The 17,655-nt window shown below is 32.8% G+C and overlaps 1 protein-coding gene across 4 annotated transcripts in view; it reads right to left on the bottom strand.

Moving 5' to 3' along the window:
- Positions 1-230: 230 nt before the first annotated feature.
- The window catches only part of LOC132565465 (histone deacetylase 4-like), an 82,690-nt gene continuing 65,265 nt past the window's right edge, over positions 231-17,655 (bottom strand). For all 4 annotated transcript variants that reach the window (XM_060230112.1, XM_060230110.1, XM_060230109.1 and 1 more), the window contains 14 exons: positions 17,207-17,462; positions 16,783-17,038; positions 16,178-16,311; positions 15,828-15,945; positions 14,800-14,894; positions 10,188-10,241; positions 9,808-9,863; positions 9,244-9,331; positions 8,608-8,825; positions 8,352-8,470; positions 7,883-8,016; positions 7,333-7,417; positions 6,035-6,170; positions 231-5,814 (listed from right to left, as the gene is read on the bottom strand). In XM_060230112.1, coding sequence (XP_060086095.1) covers positions 5,766-5,814; positions 6,035-6,170; positions 7,333-7,417; positions 7,883-8,016; positions 8,352-8,470; positions 8,608-8,825; positions 9,244-9,331; positions 9,808-9,863; positions 10,188-10,241; positions 14,800-14,894; positions 15,828-15,945; positions 16,178-16,311; positions 16,783-17,038; positions 17,207-17,462 — 1,798 coding nt within the window. In that variant the 3' untranslated portion in view covers positions 231-5,765. The remainder of the gene's footprint in view (positions 5,815-6,034; positions 6,171-7,332; positions 7,418-7,882; positions 8,017-8,351; positions 8,471-8,607; positions 8,826-9,243; positions 9,332-9,807; positions 9,864-10,187; positions 10,242-14,799; positions 14,895-15,827; positions 15,946-16,177; positions 16,312-16,782; positions 17,039-17,206; positions 17,463-17,655) is intronic.

Below are 17,655 nucleotides of genomic sequence, written 5' to 3' on the forward strand. Positions count from 1 at the left end.
CTGTTAGGACAGGTATCATATACCTAGTACCTGTACATAAATACCTGTTAGGTCAGGTACTATTTACCTAGTACCTGTACATAAATACCTGTTAGGACAGGTATCATATACCTTGTACCGGTACATAAATACCTGTTAGGACAGGTACTTCATACCTTCTTCCAGAATATAAATCCATTTTAGGACATGTTCTATTTACCCAAAGTTAAAAGAAAAACACAAGAAATTGATGACTGTAAACACATTTGTTTACTTCACAAATTATGACAAGAATTTTTACATTATAATAAAACAAGAGACATAGCATTGTATATAAAACATAGCACTACTTTCCAACAAAGGCTTATCATATATACTTCAAATACGAATTTGCAGGAACATCTTGAAATAAACGTGGTAAAAAATGCAATTATTTGTTGTTTTAAATCGGTTGTGACCTTTAAGTTTATAGATTATGTCTTTAGCTATGCGTATATATACATATATATGTCATTTCGTCATGATCTTGAAGTGTAAAGAACAATGAATTCTACATGTTTATACTTTATAAAAAACACCATGAAGTCAGCAGATTACTTTAGATATGTTAATCATTGATTTACATGACATTTGAATTTGATGAGTATTCCAATAAATTAAGTTAATGAGACTTATTTTTAATTGCTGGATCTAATCTAGGAATATGTAAAATCTTAGGAAACTCCTTTCTTGACATCCTTTTCCCTACAAGCATTAAAAAAGGAACCATAATGATGTCTGCCGCATGGAATGAAACTGTCAACTAGTATAGCTGAAATTTAAATGCTTCCGAGGAAATGATTTATGGGAGAATTATTTTCAAGATATTTATCTGTCTTAGAAAAAAATAAATAAAAGAATAAAAAATGCTTATTTCCTTATTTTACACCGACTGGCAGATACTAGAAAGGACTTTCATCAAATGTTACTTAAAGTTAAAGTGCGGCCGACACTTCAGAGAAACATTACCCTTTCTCATGAAATTTAGATAATGGTTGTTTCAACCACTGTGAAGAATTTCTAAAGAACTTCCAAAAACAGTGATGTACATGTATAATGAATTGTTGAATACTAAGTTTTCAGAACAAAGAAATGTTAGAATTTTTAAAATCACATGTATTAATATACATATGAATTAAGTCAAATAGAAATGAAAATATTTTGGCTGGCAATATTTTTTCTAGAAAGAGGAAATGAGAAGCATATGATTCTATGACAAAAATATCAATAGAAACTATAATTAATACTTTCATTTTGCCATCTTTATGCACATCAATAAATACCATTACAACAACTTTTACAAAGAAACCCAAAAATCCATAAAAAAATACTTCAATACCCAAAATTAATCACAAATTTTCACATGACTTTTGTAGTTTTCAATACATGCTTTTGTAAAAAAAAAAATTTCCAAAATCAAATCAATTTGAATTTCAACAAGTGAGAGAGAAAGAGAAAAAAAATACAATAACTAAATAAACCCAAAGACATTTGGCCAAATTACAACATGGACAACACAAACTAATAGGAAAATTTGCTTGATGGCTTCTTTGTACACTATACAACAGATAAAAGCTGAGGGAAAGTTTGGCTGGTAATTGTACAATCACTACCTGTACACAATAAATACTTATTTATCCCACTTTCAGGCACACGTGTAAATTTTAAAAACATGAATTTAAAAAGAAAAGTTTGTTTTTAAGAATATTGCTACATTTATTTTAATCATGTGAAAGAAATACACTGTAACAAATTACAAGTGATGAAAAGATAATTACTAAAATATCTATATGACTGTTGAAAAATGTCAAAATTTATGACTATAAACAATCCAAATTCAAATGGAACGGTGTCGCATTGTAACCATGTCAAATGCATTTACAGAAAACATATTGCAGTTGTATGTAAGATTCAATTCCATGACAAATATATCATTCATTGACTTAATCTTAAGCCTGGTGTATAATTTATTTATTAGGTTCACAATTTCTGCACCTTATTTGATGAACAAGTGCAAGTTTTAAAATGAAAAATTTTATACTTAAAATTTGGAATTGGCAGTGAGGGTTGATTTGCCTAATTATAATTACTTGATGCCCATCAAAACTTACATTTCCATGCTAAAATCAGGATCTAAAACTTGGAGAAAAAATAGTGCTAAATTTCATCAACAATTCAGGTTAAAAAATTTCATTTTAAGGTATAATCTTTTTCTCAAATTCATTCTACATTGATTTTTATTGAACAATGATATAAAAATGATTGAATGTATTGTGAATACAATATCACAAAATACATTAACCATTACAACAATTTTGAGAAGATATTTCAATGAAAAAAATCTTTCAGAATTAAAAACTTCAACCTGCAGTTCTTTAAAACACTAATTACAGAAAAAGTGTAAAGTGTAGATTAATATTCCATAGAAAATTGTTCCCAACACATGAATGAATGTGACATTTTCTGAATGGCCGATATGTACATAGCTTTGTAAAACTCCCACTGGTGTGTATTAAAAATTTCAGTGTTATCTATAGCAAAGGACCTGTTAATACAGATCATTCAAAATATCCAACAATAACAGCCTTTGTAAGGAGGTTCTATTGATTTGAATTGTATAACACTGGAACCTTAAAAAAAAGAGGCCTTTATAGACAGATATTTTATATATAGATGTGTCCTTTATAGACAGGTATTTTATATATAGATGTGTCCTTTATAGACAGGTATTTTTTTCCTTTATTGATGTGTCCTTTAAAGACAAGTATTTTTATATAGAGATGTACTTTATTGACAGGTATTTTTTTATGTAGAGATTTCCTAAACAGACAAATAATTGTTATATAAAGTTGTACTTTATTGACAGGTGTCTTTTATGTAGAGATTTCCTAAACAGACAAATAATTGTTATATAAAGTTGTACTTTATTGACAGGTGTCTTTTATGTAGAGATTTCCTAAACAGACAAATAATTGTTATATAAAGTTGTACTTTATTGACAGGTGTCTTTTATGTAGAGATTTCCTAAACAGACAAATAACTGTTATATAAAGTTGTATTTTAGATTTTAAGGCAGATTTGACAGTAATTTCTTTTGTCAGAATATTTCACTACCGTTACAAGTGTTACGATCTTTACACTGGTTATCAATGGGTGAACAATTTTCAGCCTTATTAAATGTTCCTTTGATTTTAAATATAGATATATAAGGTCATAAACACCAGCAGATTGGTAAAAGATACTTTACATGAAAAAGTTTTATTATCATCCTCCCAGCCCAACCCAAATTTTAGTTTATCTTTTCTTCTCGTTTCTTAAGGAGAGGAGATGGGGCTTTCTGCAGTAAAATCTGTCAACAAAATCAAACAATCAGATTCTTAAGAAGGCTCATTTCTTGGCTGAAAAATTAACTTTTTTGATCGCAGGAAATTGATTAATACATTGTGTTTAATTAATTGCCAAGCAATTATAGAAAAGGAGTGTCTCGATAATGAAGATTGTCTTTTTGAAAAAGAAGAAAAAATTCTCATTGAAAAATCCAGCAATCTTAAAATACTGAATTTACAGACATAAAGAACATGTGAATGAGTTTTGAGAAGAACACATTTGAACTGTCCAAGCTCTTTTGCTGACTCAGAAACATGTTTCAAATGAAACATCTTATTTTCAATCTTTGGTTGGTTGAAATGCCAGTATGAGAGGGAAAAAACATTTTTATATCTTTTCGCTTATAGGATCAAAATATAAATGCACTTTTTGCAAATACAAAAGTTTTAAAAGAACAAAATTTTACTCAAACTGTGAAGAATTTTTTAATTCCTCTGCTATTCAATTTTCAACAAAAATCCAATTTCAAATCATTTAACCCAAAAACATCATGTGGGTTGTCTAAAAATTCCACGACCCTTAATGACAGCAGGGTGTGTCTGTTAAAAATGTCTGACCGCAGTCGTCAATGATGTGACTTACGGTCACATGTTGTCACAATATACTAAGATAACCAAAACAACGCTACAAAATACAACGCTTAACAACCAACAAATTACTATATCTCAAATATATATATATAATATTTATATGTAAAATTTCTTTTACTTTCATCATCAAAAATGTCAAAAAATTCTTAAAGACTGTTTCCATTGTAAGATCAAAACATGAGTTGATGAGACCAAAGCGAAAACACCACGATTAGAATGAAAAAGGCATCGGTGAATTTGTGACTTGTGAAAAAACAGACAAACAATATTTAGCCTACTGGAGTATTTTCCCAATAGACAAAGTCTTCTGATAAAATATATACAGAAATGATTGAAGAATACTCAGAAATCTGATAACCTAAATACCACAACATCAAAACATTCTTTTTTTTCTCAAATATTTCTTTAATCATATCTAGTCTGAATCTATCCAAAAAAAAATTAAAGTCAAAATGAAAGAAAAAAAAAAAAAATCAAACAGTGAAACTTAATCATTTTAAATTTAAAATCTAACATCAACTCTATAGAATAAATTTAAACATCAATTATATATCACTATTTCAATACTGTACAAGACATAATCTAAATTTAACAGAGTTTTAAACATAGGTCACCGAACAACACACAATGCAAAGATGAATATATTCTATACAGTAAAGACACCAACAGGGATAAAAGACTTGACATTCCTGTTCAGATCTTTGTAGATAACTAACACAACAATAAAATCTGTTTGACAAATCATTAATGTTCATTGCAATATTTTAAAGTCTCAAAAAGTCTATAGAAATGAACTTTCAAAAAAATCACTATACCGACATATCTGCTGTTATTCTTTTCGAGATCTTATAAAAATCCAACATCACAAGATACCAAACCTCCGTCAATGAAGACAAAATTAAGTCATATGGCATCGTGAAAGAATTGTTCAAAATAAATTCTCTCATCAGGGTGACGATGTAATCAGTAGTTCAAAAAATAATTGTATCAATCTAACACCATGATCATATCAACCAATCGCAATAACTTTCTCATGTCAGGTGACATTGATTAACCAATCAAATACAATGTAATATGATGGGATGTGTAACTTCTTATATAACATGCTATCACAGTCACAAATTGCACCAGAACTCTCCTGATTACAGGTGTCTCCTCCCGCACCAACAACACAGGAGATGAGCTCCACTGTACACGGCAGGCGGTCACTGTTCATTCATTCTGTACAAATACACCGGTCAGTATTTTTAACAACTTTTAACAGCATAGAACAACAACAGGTAACACACTCTGTGGTGTCTTTATACAACAATAAAAAGTCCTGTGTATGTTCCGGTCAACACGTTGTACAATATACACATTTTCTGAAAGATAAATCATGGTGATGTGTACTTTATCTCTCTCATAACAATATCAAACATTTTGAAAAAAGCTTGGGAGAGGGGAGACAACTCCACAAAAAAAATCACTTCAGGGTAGACAACTCACTGGATTGCCAGGGGTTTCTCTGGGAAATCCACCATGTGGATTCTAAGGCTACAACACTGACATTAATTGCCTCTTGACTCGTTCAGTGTATCAAAGCACCACCAGGGGGCATCATCACCACTGCCACAAAGCTCTACCACCATGCCACAAAACGCCGACCCGCAGCTGATTGTAACAAGTGACTGACCGCTTCATGACAGGTCGTCAAGAAGGTCGTCTTCAAGGCAACACAACAACCAATGGTATTGGACTTCATGTGTAACAACTGCAAGTGATCAACTGTTAAGATTGTTCGTCTTCCATTGGTTCAGACTCCTGTTCCGCAGAATCACTGGAGGGAAAAAAAGAAACTAAATTATTGATCAAAGGAAATTTTTTACATAAATCATAATCAATTACATATTAGCAGTGAGAAAAGGAAAAAAAAACCACAGTTATAAAATTTTGAAAACGATAAACCATTAGATTGATACCTTCATTACAAATTTGAAATTTGTAAAAACATAGGATGAGCGCAAGCTAAATATCTGATAAAATCAACTAGACTTTACCTTCTTTTTGCTGCAACCATGGACAATGATGCGAGTGCTGTGACGGTATCGGCTTCCACCACATCCTGCTTCTGTGCTTCAACCAGCGAGCACCGTACTGACGCAAGGTGGCGCTCTACACACACCCAATGTTTGGCTGCAATGGATTAGAGAGAAGGGTCAGAATATACAAGCTATTATAAAGTAGGGAGACCTTTTACCATATTCAATCAAGAGCTTTGTGTATGAACTTTCTTGAACTAAATATATTGATCATGACAAAACACTATGATGACATTGACATGACACTATTATGACATTGACATAACACTATGACGACAAAGACATAACACTATGATGACATAGACATAACACTATGATGACCCTGACAAACACTATGATGACATAGACATAACACTATGATGACAAAGACATAACACTATGATGACAAAGACATAACACTATGATGACCCTGACAAACACTTTGATGACAAAGACATAACACTATGATGACCCTGACAAACACTTTGATGACATAGACATAACACTATGATGACCCTGACAAACACTTTGATGACATAGACATAACACTATGATGACCCTGACAAACACTTTGATGACAAAGACATAACATTATGATCACAAAGACAAAACATTATGATGACCCTGACAAACACTTTGATGACATAGACATAACACTATGATGACCCTGACAAACACTTTGATGACATAGACATAACACTATGATGACCCTGACAAACACTTTGATGACATAGACATAACACTATGATGACCCTGACAAACACTTTGATGACATAGACATAACACTATGATGACCTTGACATAACACTATGATGACCTTGACATAACACTATGATGACCTTGACATAACACTATGATGACCTTGACATAACACTATGATGACAAAGACATAACACTATGATGACCTTGACATAACACTATGATGACCTTGACATAACACTATGATGACCTTGACATAACACTATGATGACCTTGACATAACACTATGATGACCTTGACATAACACTATGATGACCCTGACAAACACTTTGATGACATAGACATAACACTATGATGACCCTGACAAACACTTTGATGACATAGACATAACACTATGATGACCCTGACAAACACTTTGATGACATAGACATAACACTATGATGACCTTGACATAACACTATGATGACCTTGACATAACACTATGATGACCTTGACATAACACTATGATGACCTTGACATAACACTATGATGACCCTGACATAACACTATGATGACCTTGACATATGTGTTTTACCCACCTTGTATCTTGATGACTTCCTCTAATGTTTCCAGTGCTGCCTGGCATGGAGACCTTTGTAGCTCCTCCTCTTTTAATGGTGGCAGCTGTGAATCAAATGGTTTATTTGTTCAGTAGTCAAATTAGACTATCTTCTTAGAGTTTAAACTATCAATAACTGCTCTTTGGACCCATTCAAGATTCTGAGAGTTTGAAAATGATAAGTGATAATTGTAAGTTAGTGAAGCACATGGGATGTAGTATGGGTTTAAAAGTTATAGTTGAATAACAAGGAAACCCTTTTCTGATAATAAGCAACAACTTGAAACTTAATCCTGAGTGACACCTGGTTCCTACAGTCAAGTCACAGCTTGGTTCAAAGAGAAAAACTTCAACCAAAGTGACACATAGCATTTGAGTGACAACTTGATCCAGGCTACCATATACAAAAATAATAACCTTGATGTTTCTTAAGTCTCAACAAAATTATGAATCTATGATGGAATTATCAATAATACAAAATGTTTAAAGCTATTGTATTATTGTTTAAATTTGACCAATAGGATACTCACTTCCTCTCCTAGGAGTGCCTTCACACACATCTCTGTACAGTCACAAATGGCTGTGAGTTCATATCCTCCCTCTAGGGCCAATATGATCTTCCCATCAGCCAAACCCATCAACTCTCGTGTCATGTAACCAAAACCTGTAAAATAAAATGTTTGTAGAAAATTTAACACAGTTCTTAATGTAACATAGAAGTCTGACAAATTATTTACCAATTAACAAAACATGAAATTTTTAGATCAACAACTCGCTATTCTACACATGAAAATACAAATTTTGAGCTTTCTTCCACTCAGCCTTTAATTAAGAAGTTCACATCAAAGTTCATACATCATTTGACAACCAGATTCTAAACTATCATATTCTTTTACAAATTATTCTTTTAGAGTAAAGACCCATGTGTTTGAAATGCTTTCCAACCTCAGAGTTCAACGATACAAATGGAAACACACTATTAAGTAAATTGATACATACATCCAGCTGAGACTTCATATCCACCAAGCGGAGCTGCGTGACCTACCGCTGCATCAAATCCTGACGATACCAAAACCATTTCTGGCCGGAATTCCTTAGCTATTGGCATCACTAACGTTCTGAAAGAGAAAATTACAGAATTAATTTTAAAAAGATAAAAAATTCAAAAAAAGAATTTCACTATCTAAAAATTGAACTGAAACCTCACTTTCTCTTGAATTAAAAGCCACTTGTAGAAACACAAATGACCATTCACCTAAATGCTGCCAGATACTCTGCATCTTTTAAGGGTGGGTTCAAACCGCCTCCGAAGGCAATATTGACATTAAATCCAAGGCCCTTTCCCTCCCCACACTCTCCAGGTGAGCCAGTGCCTGGGAAAAAGTTGCCGTTGTCGTGACGATGCATTGAAATATACAAGACATTGGGATCACTATAAAACATCTGCTGAGTTGAGTTTCCATGGTGTACATCCTGAAACAAAAAAACAACTAATCAAAATCATGGAAAGCCCAGTCTTATTATTATCAATTAAGTCCTGGAAAACATATCAAGAGTTCACTATAAGTTTCAATAATCAAAATTCAGAAAATGTTCAAAAATATTTGGCAAGAAGTATGTATATTGTATTTGACACTAGCAGAAAACTTGGCTACTGATACAACAAGGTGTTGTACTGTGGAAGGAAGTCTCTAAAATATTATCATCTATACGACACCTTTCCAAATTAGGATTCCAATTTATTTAAAAAGCAAATTTTTTATGATAGAGTTAGTTAGTTTTTCTCTTTAAAAATGTAGGAGTTACTTCCCTTGTGTTATGTAATTAACACCATATAAAAATATCTAACAGTTACCTCCCTTTTACCATATACTGTCCACATAGTACATACCCAATCAACAATTAGAATCTTTTCTAGTTTGCATTTTTCCCTCAGTTGCTTGGCAGCTATAGCTATGGAGTTGAAGTAGCAGAAACCCCTGAAAAGTAGATCAATGAAGTTAAGATTATTTCAATGATGAAGTACGCTCCTTGTACAGCACGAGTTAGTTCTGAGCTTGGATCTCCTTGAAGGGTCTGGTTACCTCACTGAATAACAAACAAGAATTACAGTAAAGTGTCTTGCCCAAAGACACAACTATATCAACAGAGATGGTTCGGTTTCTCAGCTTCCAGAGAGAAACCTAAATAACTATGGGTAAGGAGTGTTGAACCACACATCTCAAAACTTCAACAGAGGTATCACAGACCAACACTCTGCTGACTGAACTAATACAGCGATATATCGATAACCATGACTTACAAGGCCAATGGAGTGTTTGAAAGCAAATAAGGAAGCATATGTTTTGAATGACAGAGACATCAAAAGAGGGCTCTGATGGCAACTAAAGGTAAATCATCAGAAACCTAATAGAGATTTCAACACAAAAGAACTCCAAATTTTATATATACTTACATAGCTTGGTGAGATTCCGCATGGTGACCAGGTGGTCGAACGATGGCAAAACCATTCTGAATAAAATAACAAAGGTGTTATTAGATGTTGAAAGGAACTGATTTATATATGATAAAATTTTATAACAGAAATAGAGAAAACATTGAGCTTCCATGAAAATGAAGATTTGTATAGTGGGTGTCACCTCTCACCCTTCTGGAATACTTGGTCTTATAATGCTTGTCTTTTCTTAAAAATCTTAATTTCATTATGAATTTGTCGTATGTTTATCAAATTTGTATTTGAATTATGATTCTGTTTATATGTGGAATTTCTTTTTCGTTACTGTATCATAGACATGCTTATATACAATAATGGACTGCATATTGCCATTTTTTTACCTTCAACTCCCCAGAGGCCACTCTGGTAGCTAACTCTGTCACACATCCTGCCGCCTGTAAATCAAACCAAATATTAATTCTTTTTGAAATAGAGAAAAACAAAAATGATTATAATTTAATAATCATATGAAGATTTTCTATATTCATTTTGTTCTATGCCTCATCTTTTCGACAATAACACCTCATTTCACCCTGTAAACATGAACTAATTTAGAATAAAGTTCACCTGTTGCTTTCAGTTAATGATAGCATTCTTTAAAACTGTCCTCATTTGAGTTTTAGAGTAAAACGCTACATACATGGTCACTTTGACCTCACTTGATGTGTTTATTGAATGTTTCATTGTAAATACAGTTCTAAAAGCTCTCAGTGGCATAGGCTGCATCAAAAAATCAATACTGCTAACCTTAATGCTGGACAAACCACAATTATCTAGGACTCAGGAAAAACCATAAACATGTTTTCAAAAAAAATAGCCCTGACGATGGACACCCAATAAATCATTAAACAGCAAAACTTGGCTGTACTTATATTTCTTTTAAAAGACAATAGGAAATTCTATTCTCCTAGTGTGGCTGATTACATTTCATGAATATATACCAATTACTGTCAATGCTATTGTCATCATTTGTAAGTATATATCATCTACACAAAACATTTCACATCGTTACTGGTCATCCAAAACGGAAACTTTTTTTTTCACTAAACGACAAAGAGTCTATTTTTTTTTACAATAACATAATAAGCCCCATGTTTTACTTCATATTGTACAGAAATTCAATAATACTATATTGTTGATGAGGAAAGACAGGTACCTTCAATAAAATGTTCCCTGTATGGTAAATACACTGCTTTTAAAAGGACAGAGATTGAAAATATTCCCTCGTGAGGTCAATTTCACTCGATGAAAAACTGCAGATTTAATCTCTATATGAAGTTCTACATGGGGGAGGCTGTATTTATAACTGATCCATACAAATATAATTTTGAATTCAATTTCAAAAGGTCATTTCCAGATGTAAGTGTGGGTGTTCCGAGGAAATTGACTTCTCCCATATCCAGTACCCTGGACCATCTGTCACAACTCTCAGAGCTGGGAACTTAACTTATCTTGTAATAAGCAGAGGCACAATACAACAAATTTGAATAAAATTAGGAAGAGGAGGGAGTATGTTGCTGGATAAGGACATGGTATTTTAGCACTGTTCCTGTACTATAATAGACATGGGTATTGGCCTATTACCAAGTTTACACTCATAGTTATACAATAAGTCCATGTCATGTAATAAGCCCAATCATCTGTATTACCATTCAATGAAACAAATGCTACTTAATTGTCGTGTAATAAGCCCATGACTTTGAATCAGGACAAAAACACAAACACTTACAATCAGTGATAAAATTGTACACCATGACCTTCTGTTAGTTCAACATCATCATAATAATCAAAACCAACTTCAACAAACAAATAAATCGTGTAAATATTTACGAATGTATGAAATACGTCATAACATCCCATATCTGTATCAGATAAAAACATACCACCATTTTAATGATTCTGTAATACATCTCATGAGGTTTGTAAATGTGATTACAAAATCTCATTAAAACTACATATGTCTACAAACTCCCATAATGTAAGGCCATATTCCATGTTAAAAACTATCAAAAGATCATATACCTATAACTATAAAGTATTATACCATTTATTGAAGTGATTAGAAACTGATAGAATACCATATTAAGAACAACCAATGAAGAAATTTCACAATTACACGTCTCGTAAGGTCATAAAACAAGATAAAATCTCATAAAATGCCATCAGAACAGTGATATTACTCGTTATTAAACAGTCTATATAATACTGTCGATTCTAATGAGTCACAGATGTACTATCTGACGACTCTGACCTGCACTGCTATAATTAGTAACAGCAACATATACTGGGGGATCACCATGTTCCTGTAAATCGATAGTAATCGGTGGTAGTTACTTCTGGTGCTAAACAACAGCTACAGGCTCTTTTGCCCGGCCAGAATCGATAGAAAAAAAACTTACACGTTTAAAAATTACTAATAGCTCAAAGTACAGTTAATAGTAAAGTCATGTTATAGTTGGGAATATTTTTCTCTTTCCATAAAATCCCGTTATAATCTAGAATAAATTTGAGCCCAACCCACATGTTTGTTACAAAACACTACTGAACACATCTTTGATATAACCAAATCATTTCCTGTTTGGGGCTGGCAATGAAATGGTATTAATTTTTTTTTTAGTAATAGCAATCATGCACACTGGTGTTCAGCAGGTTTGCATGTATACATATTGTGCTCATTTGTATTGAGGTATAACTGAAACTATCTACACCAGATTGTTATGTAATTCATATTATAAAATCTATACTTACAAGATTTCTACGATTAGAGGTAACATGTACTTTCTGTTTTGTATAAAGAAACTGCTTATGCATACATAATGTAGAAATAAACTTGTTCATCTAAAAACTTGTAGCTCTATCCCTAGTCTCTGATCCAGTGGGAGAAGTCAGATGTACTTTAACAACTTTTCTGATAAGTTATATATTTGATATTCTGATAATTTTTTTTTGCTGGAGTAAATGAGAGTAAATTATTTACCAATTAGGGACATCATTATGGCCACTGAGTGTAAATATAATGATAATCTCTCTCTTTACTGAGAACATATTTCACTGATAAATAACACTATTCCCCATTAATCAAGAGAAAATACCGTTCTGTCTTATAGCTGTACTTCTTTCTGACAGTAACATGAAACATAGATTCATTTTAACAATCATAAGCCATCATTAGGGAAAATGCAACCTGTTTTCCCATCATTTTCACAACAATATCAATAAAATTTAAACTAGAGAGTAAGTTAATATAATTCCTACGATATAACCTAGTGCTTAGAATTATGTCGATCCTTACCTGCAGCTATCACTATTTAGTGGAAATTCAACAAAAAATATTTCATACTTGTACAATACACCAATCCTCTATGTGCTGAAGTAAAATGTTTATTGTTTGAATGCCCTTTAATAAGCCCATCCCAGGATTTTGGAGTCAGAGGTCAAAATGTCAGCCCGGATTATATCAGAATAAATACTCTAAATTTCTATTAATTTACTAAGAATGATAATCATTGATTCACTGTTGTAAAACACCTTTAGCTTATCTTGCAATCAGACCAGTAAACCAATATGGAAATTTTGAAGGTAGGATTACTATGGGATATTGACATGATGGTTGTCAGCTAATTCTAAAGAACGTCAATAGAAATGGGTGGGCTTATTACCAGGCATGGGCTTATTACTGGATAAATATGGTACTATGAATCTTCTATTTATGTTTCGAAAGGTCTTCTCCTGATTACTGAGACAAATGTACTTGACAGTTGTACTTCTCGAAGTGAAATACTCATTTAATCATTCATCTACATAACACAATTAAATTAAATCAGCACTGAACTCATCAAAAAATTAAAAATATTTCTTTTTTCATGTTTCTCATCAAACTCATTTGTGGTTGTTATGATGCAGAGTGGCCTGATCCTTTTCAACAACAAAACACCAATCAGCCTTCAGCAATTGTGACAACAGAACGCATGAAAACATGTAAAAACAGGCATGATCTATGTATATCTGATAGTAATTACAGTTATCAGCTTTGAAAAGGCTGCAATCATCAATAATTTATGTTTCTGTTTAGACTTAAAAGTTGTCATATGGCCATCCTGTATCGTACAATCCATCGCATGACCTAACACTGTGGCTAGTGACCTCCCCTGGACGTATAATTACTATTGGCCTTAAAAACTATTTGTATGGGACCACTTACTCTGACAGGAAATCAATACAACAGCTAAAAAAAATTGTAATGAAAGACATGACCATGTAACTCGATATCGACTTTATCAATTTAGTTCACCGTTTAAATAAGAACGATTTATTAAACAGCTGTTTTTATTTGTTTGTTTTTTGATGCCACAAAATTTAATGTTTGTTTGTCACAATATTAAATAAAAAAAATGGTGACAAAACATTAAAACTTAATGTAGGTTAAAATAACAACAGAACATAAAAAGGCTATCTCCATTCTATACTGATAATGATTATGAAATTTTCTTCATGGAAAAATATTTCAATATCATTAGGAAGCACTTAGAATGATTTTATAATAAATCTCTCAATTCAACAATTAAGCATTTGACACGAGAATTTCTTGATTTCAAAATGTTCAACTCAGCATTGTATAGCCATTCAAGAAAATGAGTGTAAGATCCATGTGTTTGGGGGGGGGGATGGATGGCGAGACAGTACTGTTTGAGTTTGTTACTGTTTCAGCCTTCTTACCACAAACATATCTGTTGGAAGGAAATTGGGCACTAACAAGCTAATCAATAAAGAAGCTCACTAATATGATAGACTTTGTGTGATCAGTAACCAGAATCTTACAGCCAGGTTGTGATGTAACACTTTAACAAAATCACTAAAACCTTATAAACATGTCACACATTCAGACTGGACTCAATCAAGTTCAATGGGTCCAAATCGACAGAATTTCTGACAATTTAAAGAAGTCACACTCACTGTTCTTGCGGCAATGTATGTGTTTAGTTCATTCCAGACAGTATCAGAATCCACCCCTACACCTCCGCATGGTAACAAACAAAATCGAGAATTTTCTACAACAGAAAAAAACATGGATGAAACAGATGGGGGCAGAAGATCAATTTTGGTCTCTTCAACATCCCCGTGTTAGAAGACAAGGAAGAGAAATTGTATCATATGAATGAATAAGAATTAAGAAATCATTAATGTGACAATTAAAGATGGCTTCCTTCTACGATAACTTCCTTGTAAGACTGGAATCAGATGTCTATGTTTATAGCGATGACAAAAACAAGCCTGTTTAAACGTTGTCACAGCAACAGACTAACACAACCAAAGTCCTGTAAAGCTCATTGAATCACTCCTGTCCTTTTCAGATAAAAAGCATTCCAAGATTTTTTTTTCATTTTTTATGAAGTCTTGGAATATCTGAGTCCCTAAAAATTCTTGTATTCAAAAATGTTTTTTTAATTTTGAAAACAAATCATTCCAAAGACCATATTTCATGACAACAGAGCACAGTTGACTATTTCATACAGAAAATCTAATTGCTTGTTTATATGCATCTTCTATTCATTCACTGAACCAATTAGAGATAAAACATCAGTATTTGTAAGAATTTAGAATTATCCTTTACAAGTACATGCAGTGATATTATAGAAAACTGTTGGTCTTTATACCTGATGTTTTTACTTTAGTTTATATAACCATAATGACCAAGTTATTCCGCTGAACAAAACTGTGAAACTTTTTTCTTTTCTTTTTTTTTTCTTTTTTTTTTTGCAATGCTATATTCTGATGGTATTCTGATGGTATTAATAATCCCCTATATATATATCGTACCAAGTGGTGACAGTATCACATTTCTTTATTAGTCCTTTATACATAACTAGTCAGTAAATACTTGTAAATAATTCATAAAATTTCTTTAATGACTAACAATTCTTTGATTTTTTTAAACTAAACAAAACTAAGGGCAAGGAGATCATCCAAATAGGAACACATACCAAATAAGCGTGGATCAAGTTTCTGTCTGTTCAGGGGATTTGTACCATACAGTAATGTGTGGGCCTCTGTATGACAACTCTTTAATTCCTCCATTGTAGCTTTACGACTTTTTATTCTCTGTTGACAAGAATTCAAGAATTAAAGAAGTAAACAAATAAATAAATTGATAAATAAATGAAAATACAAAACCAATCAAAAAAATTTTCTGACAATCTTCGTCATTTTCAGTTTGAAATGGTCAAAAAGGAATTTTCCAAACTATGTCCTAAAATGATGGCTGACTTGAAATAAGAAAGAGGTCTAATTAGCCTGTATCATCTAATTTAGCATGTAGTATAAGTTCACATACCTCACAGCGCGTGTTGAGACCCCGTTCCTGGAGACGAGACCAGATGCTTTGTAGGCGACCAGCGTGCTCGGGATGGTTGGCATTGTTGCCACATGTACATTCATGCTTTTGCATGATAGAGTCATATGCTAACCCTGTTTATATACAAAAGAAAGACTTTTTGTTAGCAAAATTCAAGTAAATAAAGTTAAATATTCTTTGTAGCCTTCACTTGAACGACAACATGTATCTATTAAATATTCTACCAATTCAGTAATATTCTATAATATCAGTTGTTGAATCTAACAAATGAGGGGAGGTAACTTTTTCCAAACAATCTGAAAAAAAAGGAAATAATTTAAGGAAAAGACACATGAGTTATTCATGTAATTTGAAGAAATTTTTTGTCATGGATATATAAAGAGGAAGTAACTTGATTGGAACAGAAAAAAATATACTTTAAAGTGAAGGTAACTTGTTCTGTTCACCCTGATGCATAAAGGGAGATAATCGAAAGGAGGTAACTTGCCCTGTAGATAGGGTAAATAGTAGAAGTTATCTGTAAAGTTACAAGCCAGTACATACAGCTAAACAGTCAGTAAAAGTAGTGTAACCTCAGTACCTACCTGTAGTAAAAGTATATCTAACTGGGCTGGACTCGGAGGGCTGCTGAGGGGGCATTGAGAAGGTGACAAGGGGGCTAGACTGTGTGCGTGCGAGTGGGCGGTGATGTGAGGGTCCCTTGTGTCGTGGTCGGACAGCCTCACGGTGGTGAGCAGGGAATGTTTCTCGGTCTGGTGTCTTCTCCATACTCGAGGAGTCATCCATTTTGTTATCTTTGATGACAATACATTCATTTTGTTCCCTCGTTTCACGCATTTCCTGAAAACCAGAAAGAAAATCATTAATATAATTAACACAATACCATTTGGTTATGGAAAAGGCAAAAAGTGTGAAAAAAAAGAAAAAAAAAAGTTTTAGGGAACATCAGTTTTTTGAAGCAGAGTGCATTATTTACTTTTCTTTCCTTTCAAAGATATATACACCTACCTGTTGTAGTTTGGCTTCTGTTTCCTCATCTACATTCTCCATGTGTGTTTTACTGTTGGCCCTCTGTAATACCGCTTGGCGAATGTGTTGCTTTACAAACATCTTTTCCTTCATCTTCTTTTCCTGCTGTTGTTGTTGTTGCTGCTGCTGCTGTTGTTGTTGCTGTTGTTGCTGCTGTTGTTGCAGGATGTGCTGCTGTAGGTATGGATGGCCTAAGGGTAACGGTGCTGACTGAGTTCGCCCTAATTTTTTGTGCCTAAAATACAATGATACAAATAAACAAATCTGCTTACAGTACATAAAAAATTTGTTTTAAAAAACATCTAATCCTTCTCAACCATGCAGTAACCTAATCAAATAATATAGTATAATATGTATATGTTGTAACTGTGATGGCCCTGACTATGTATATGTTGTAACTGTGATGGCCCTGACTATGTATATGTTGT

This window comes from Ylistrum balloti, unplaced genomic scaffold (genome assembly GCF_031769215.1).
Source record: "Ylistrum balloti isolate Yb309-2 unplaced genomic scaffold, AGI_CSIRO_Ybal_v1 Utg369724, whole genome shotgun sequence".
NCBI classification, from domain to species: Eukaryota; Metazoa; Mollusca; class Bivalvia; order Pectinida; family Pectinidae; genus Ylistrum; species Ylistrum balloti.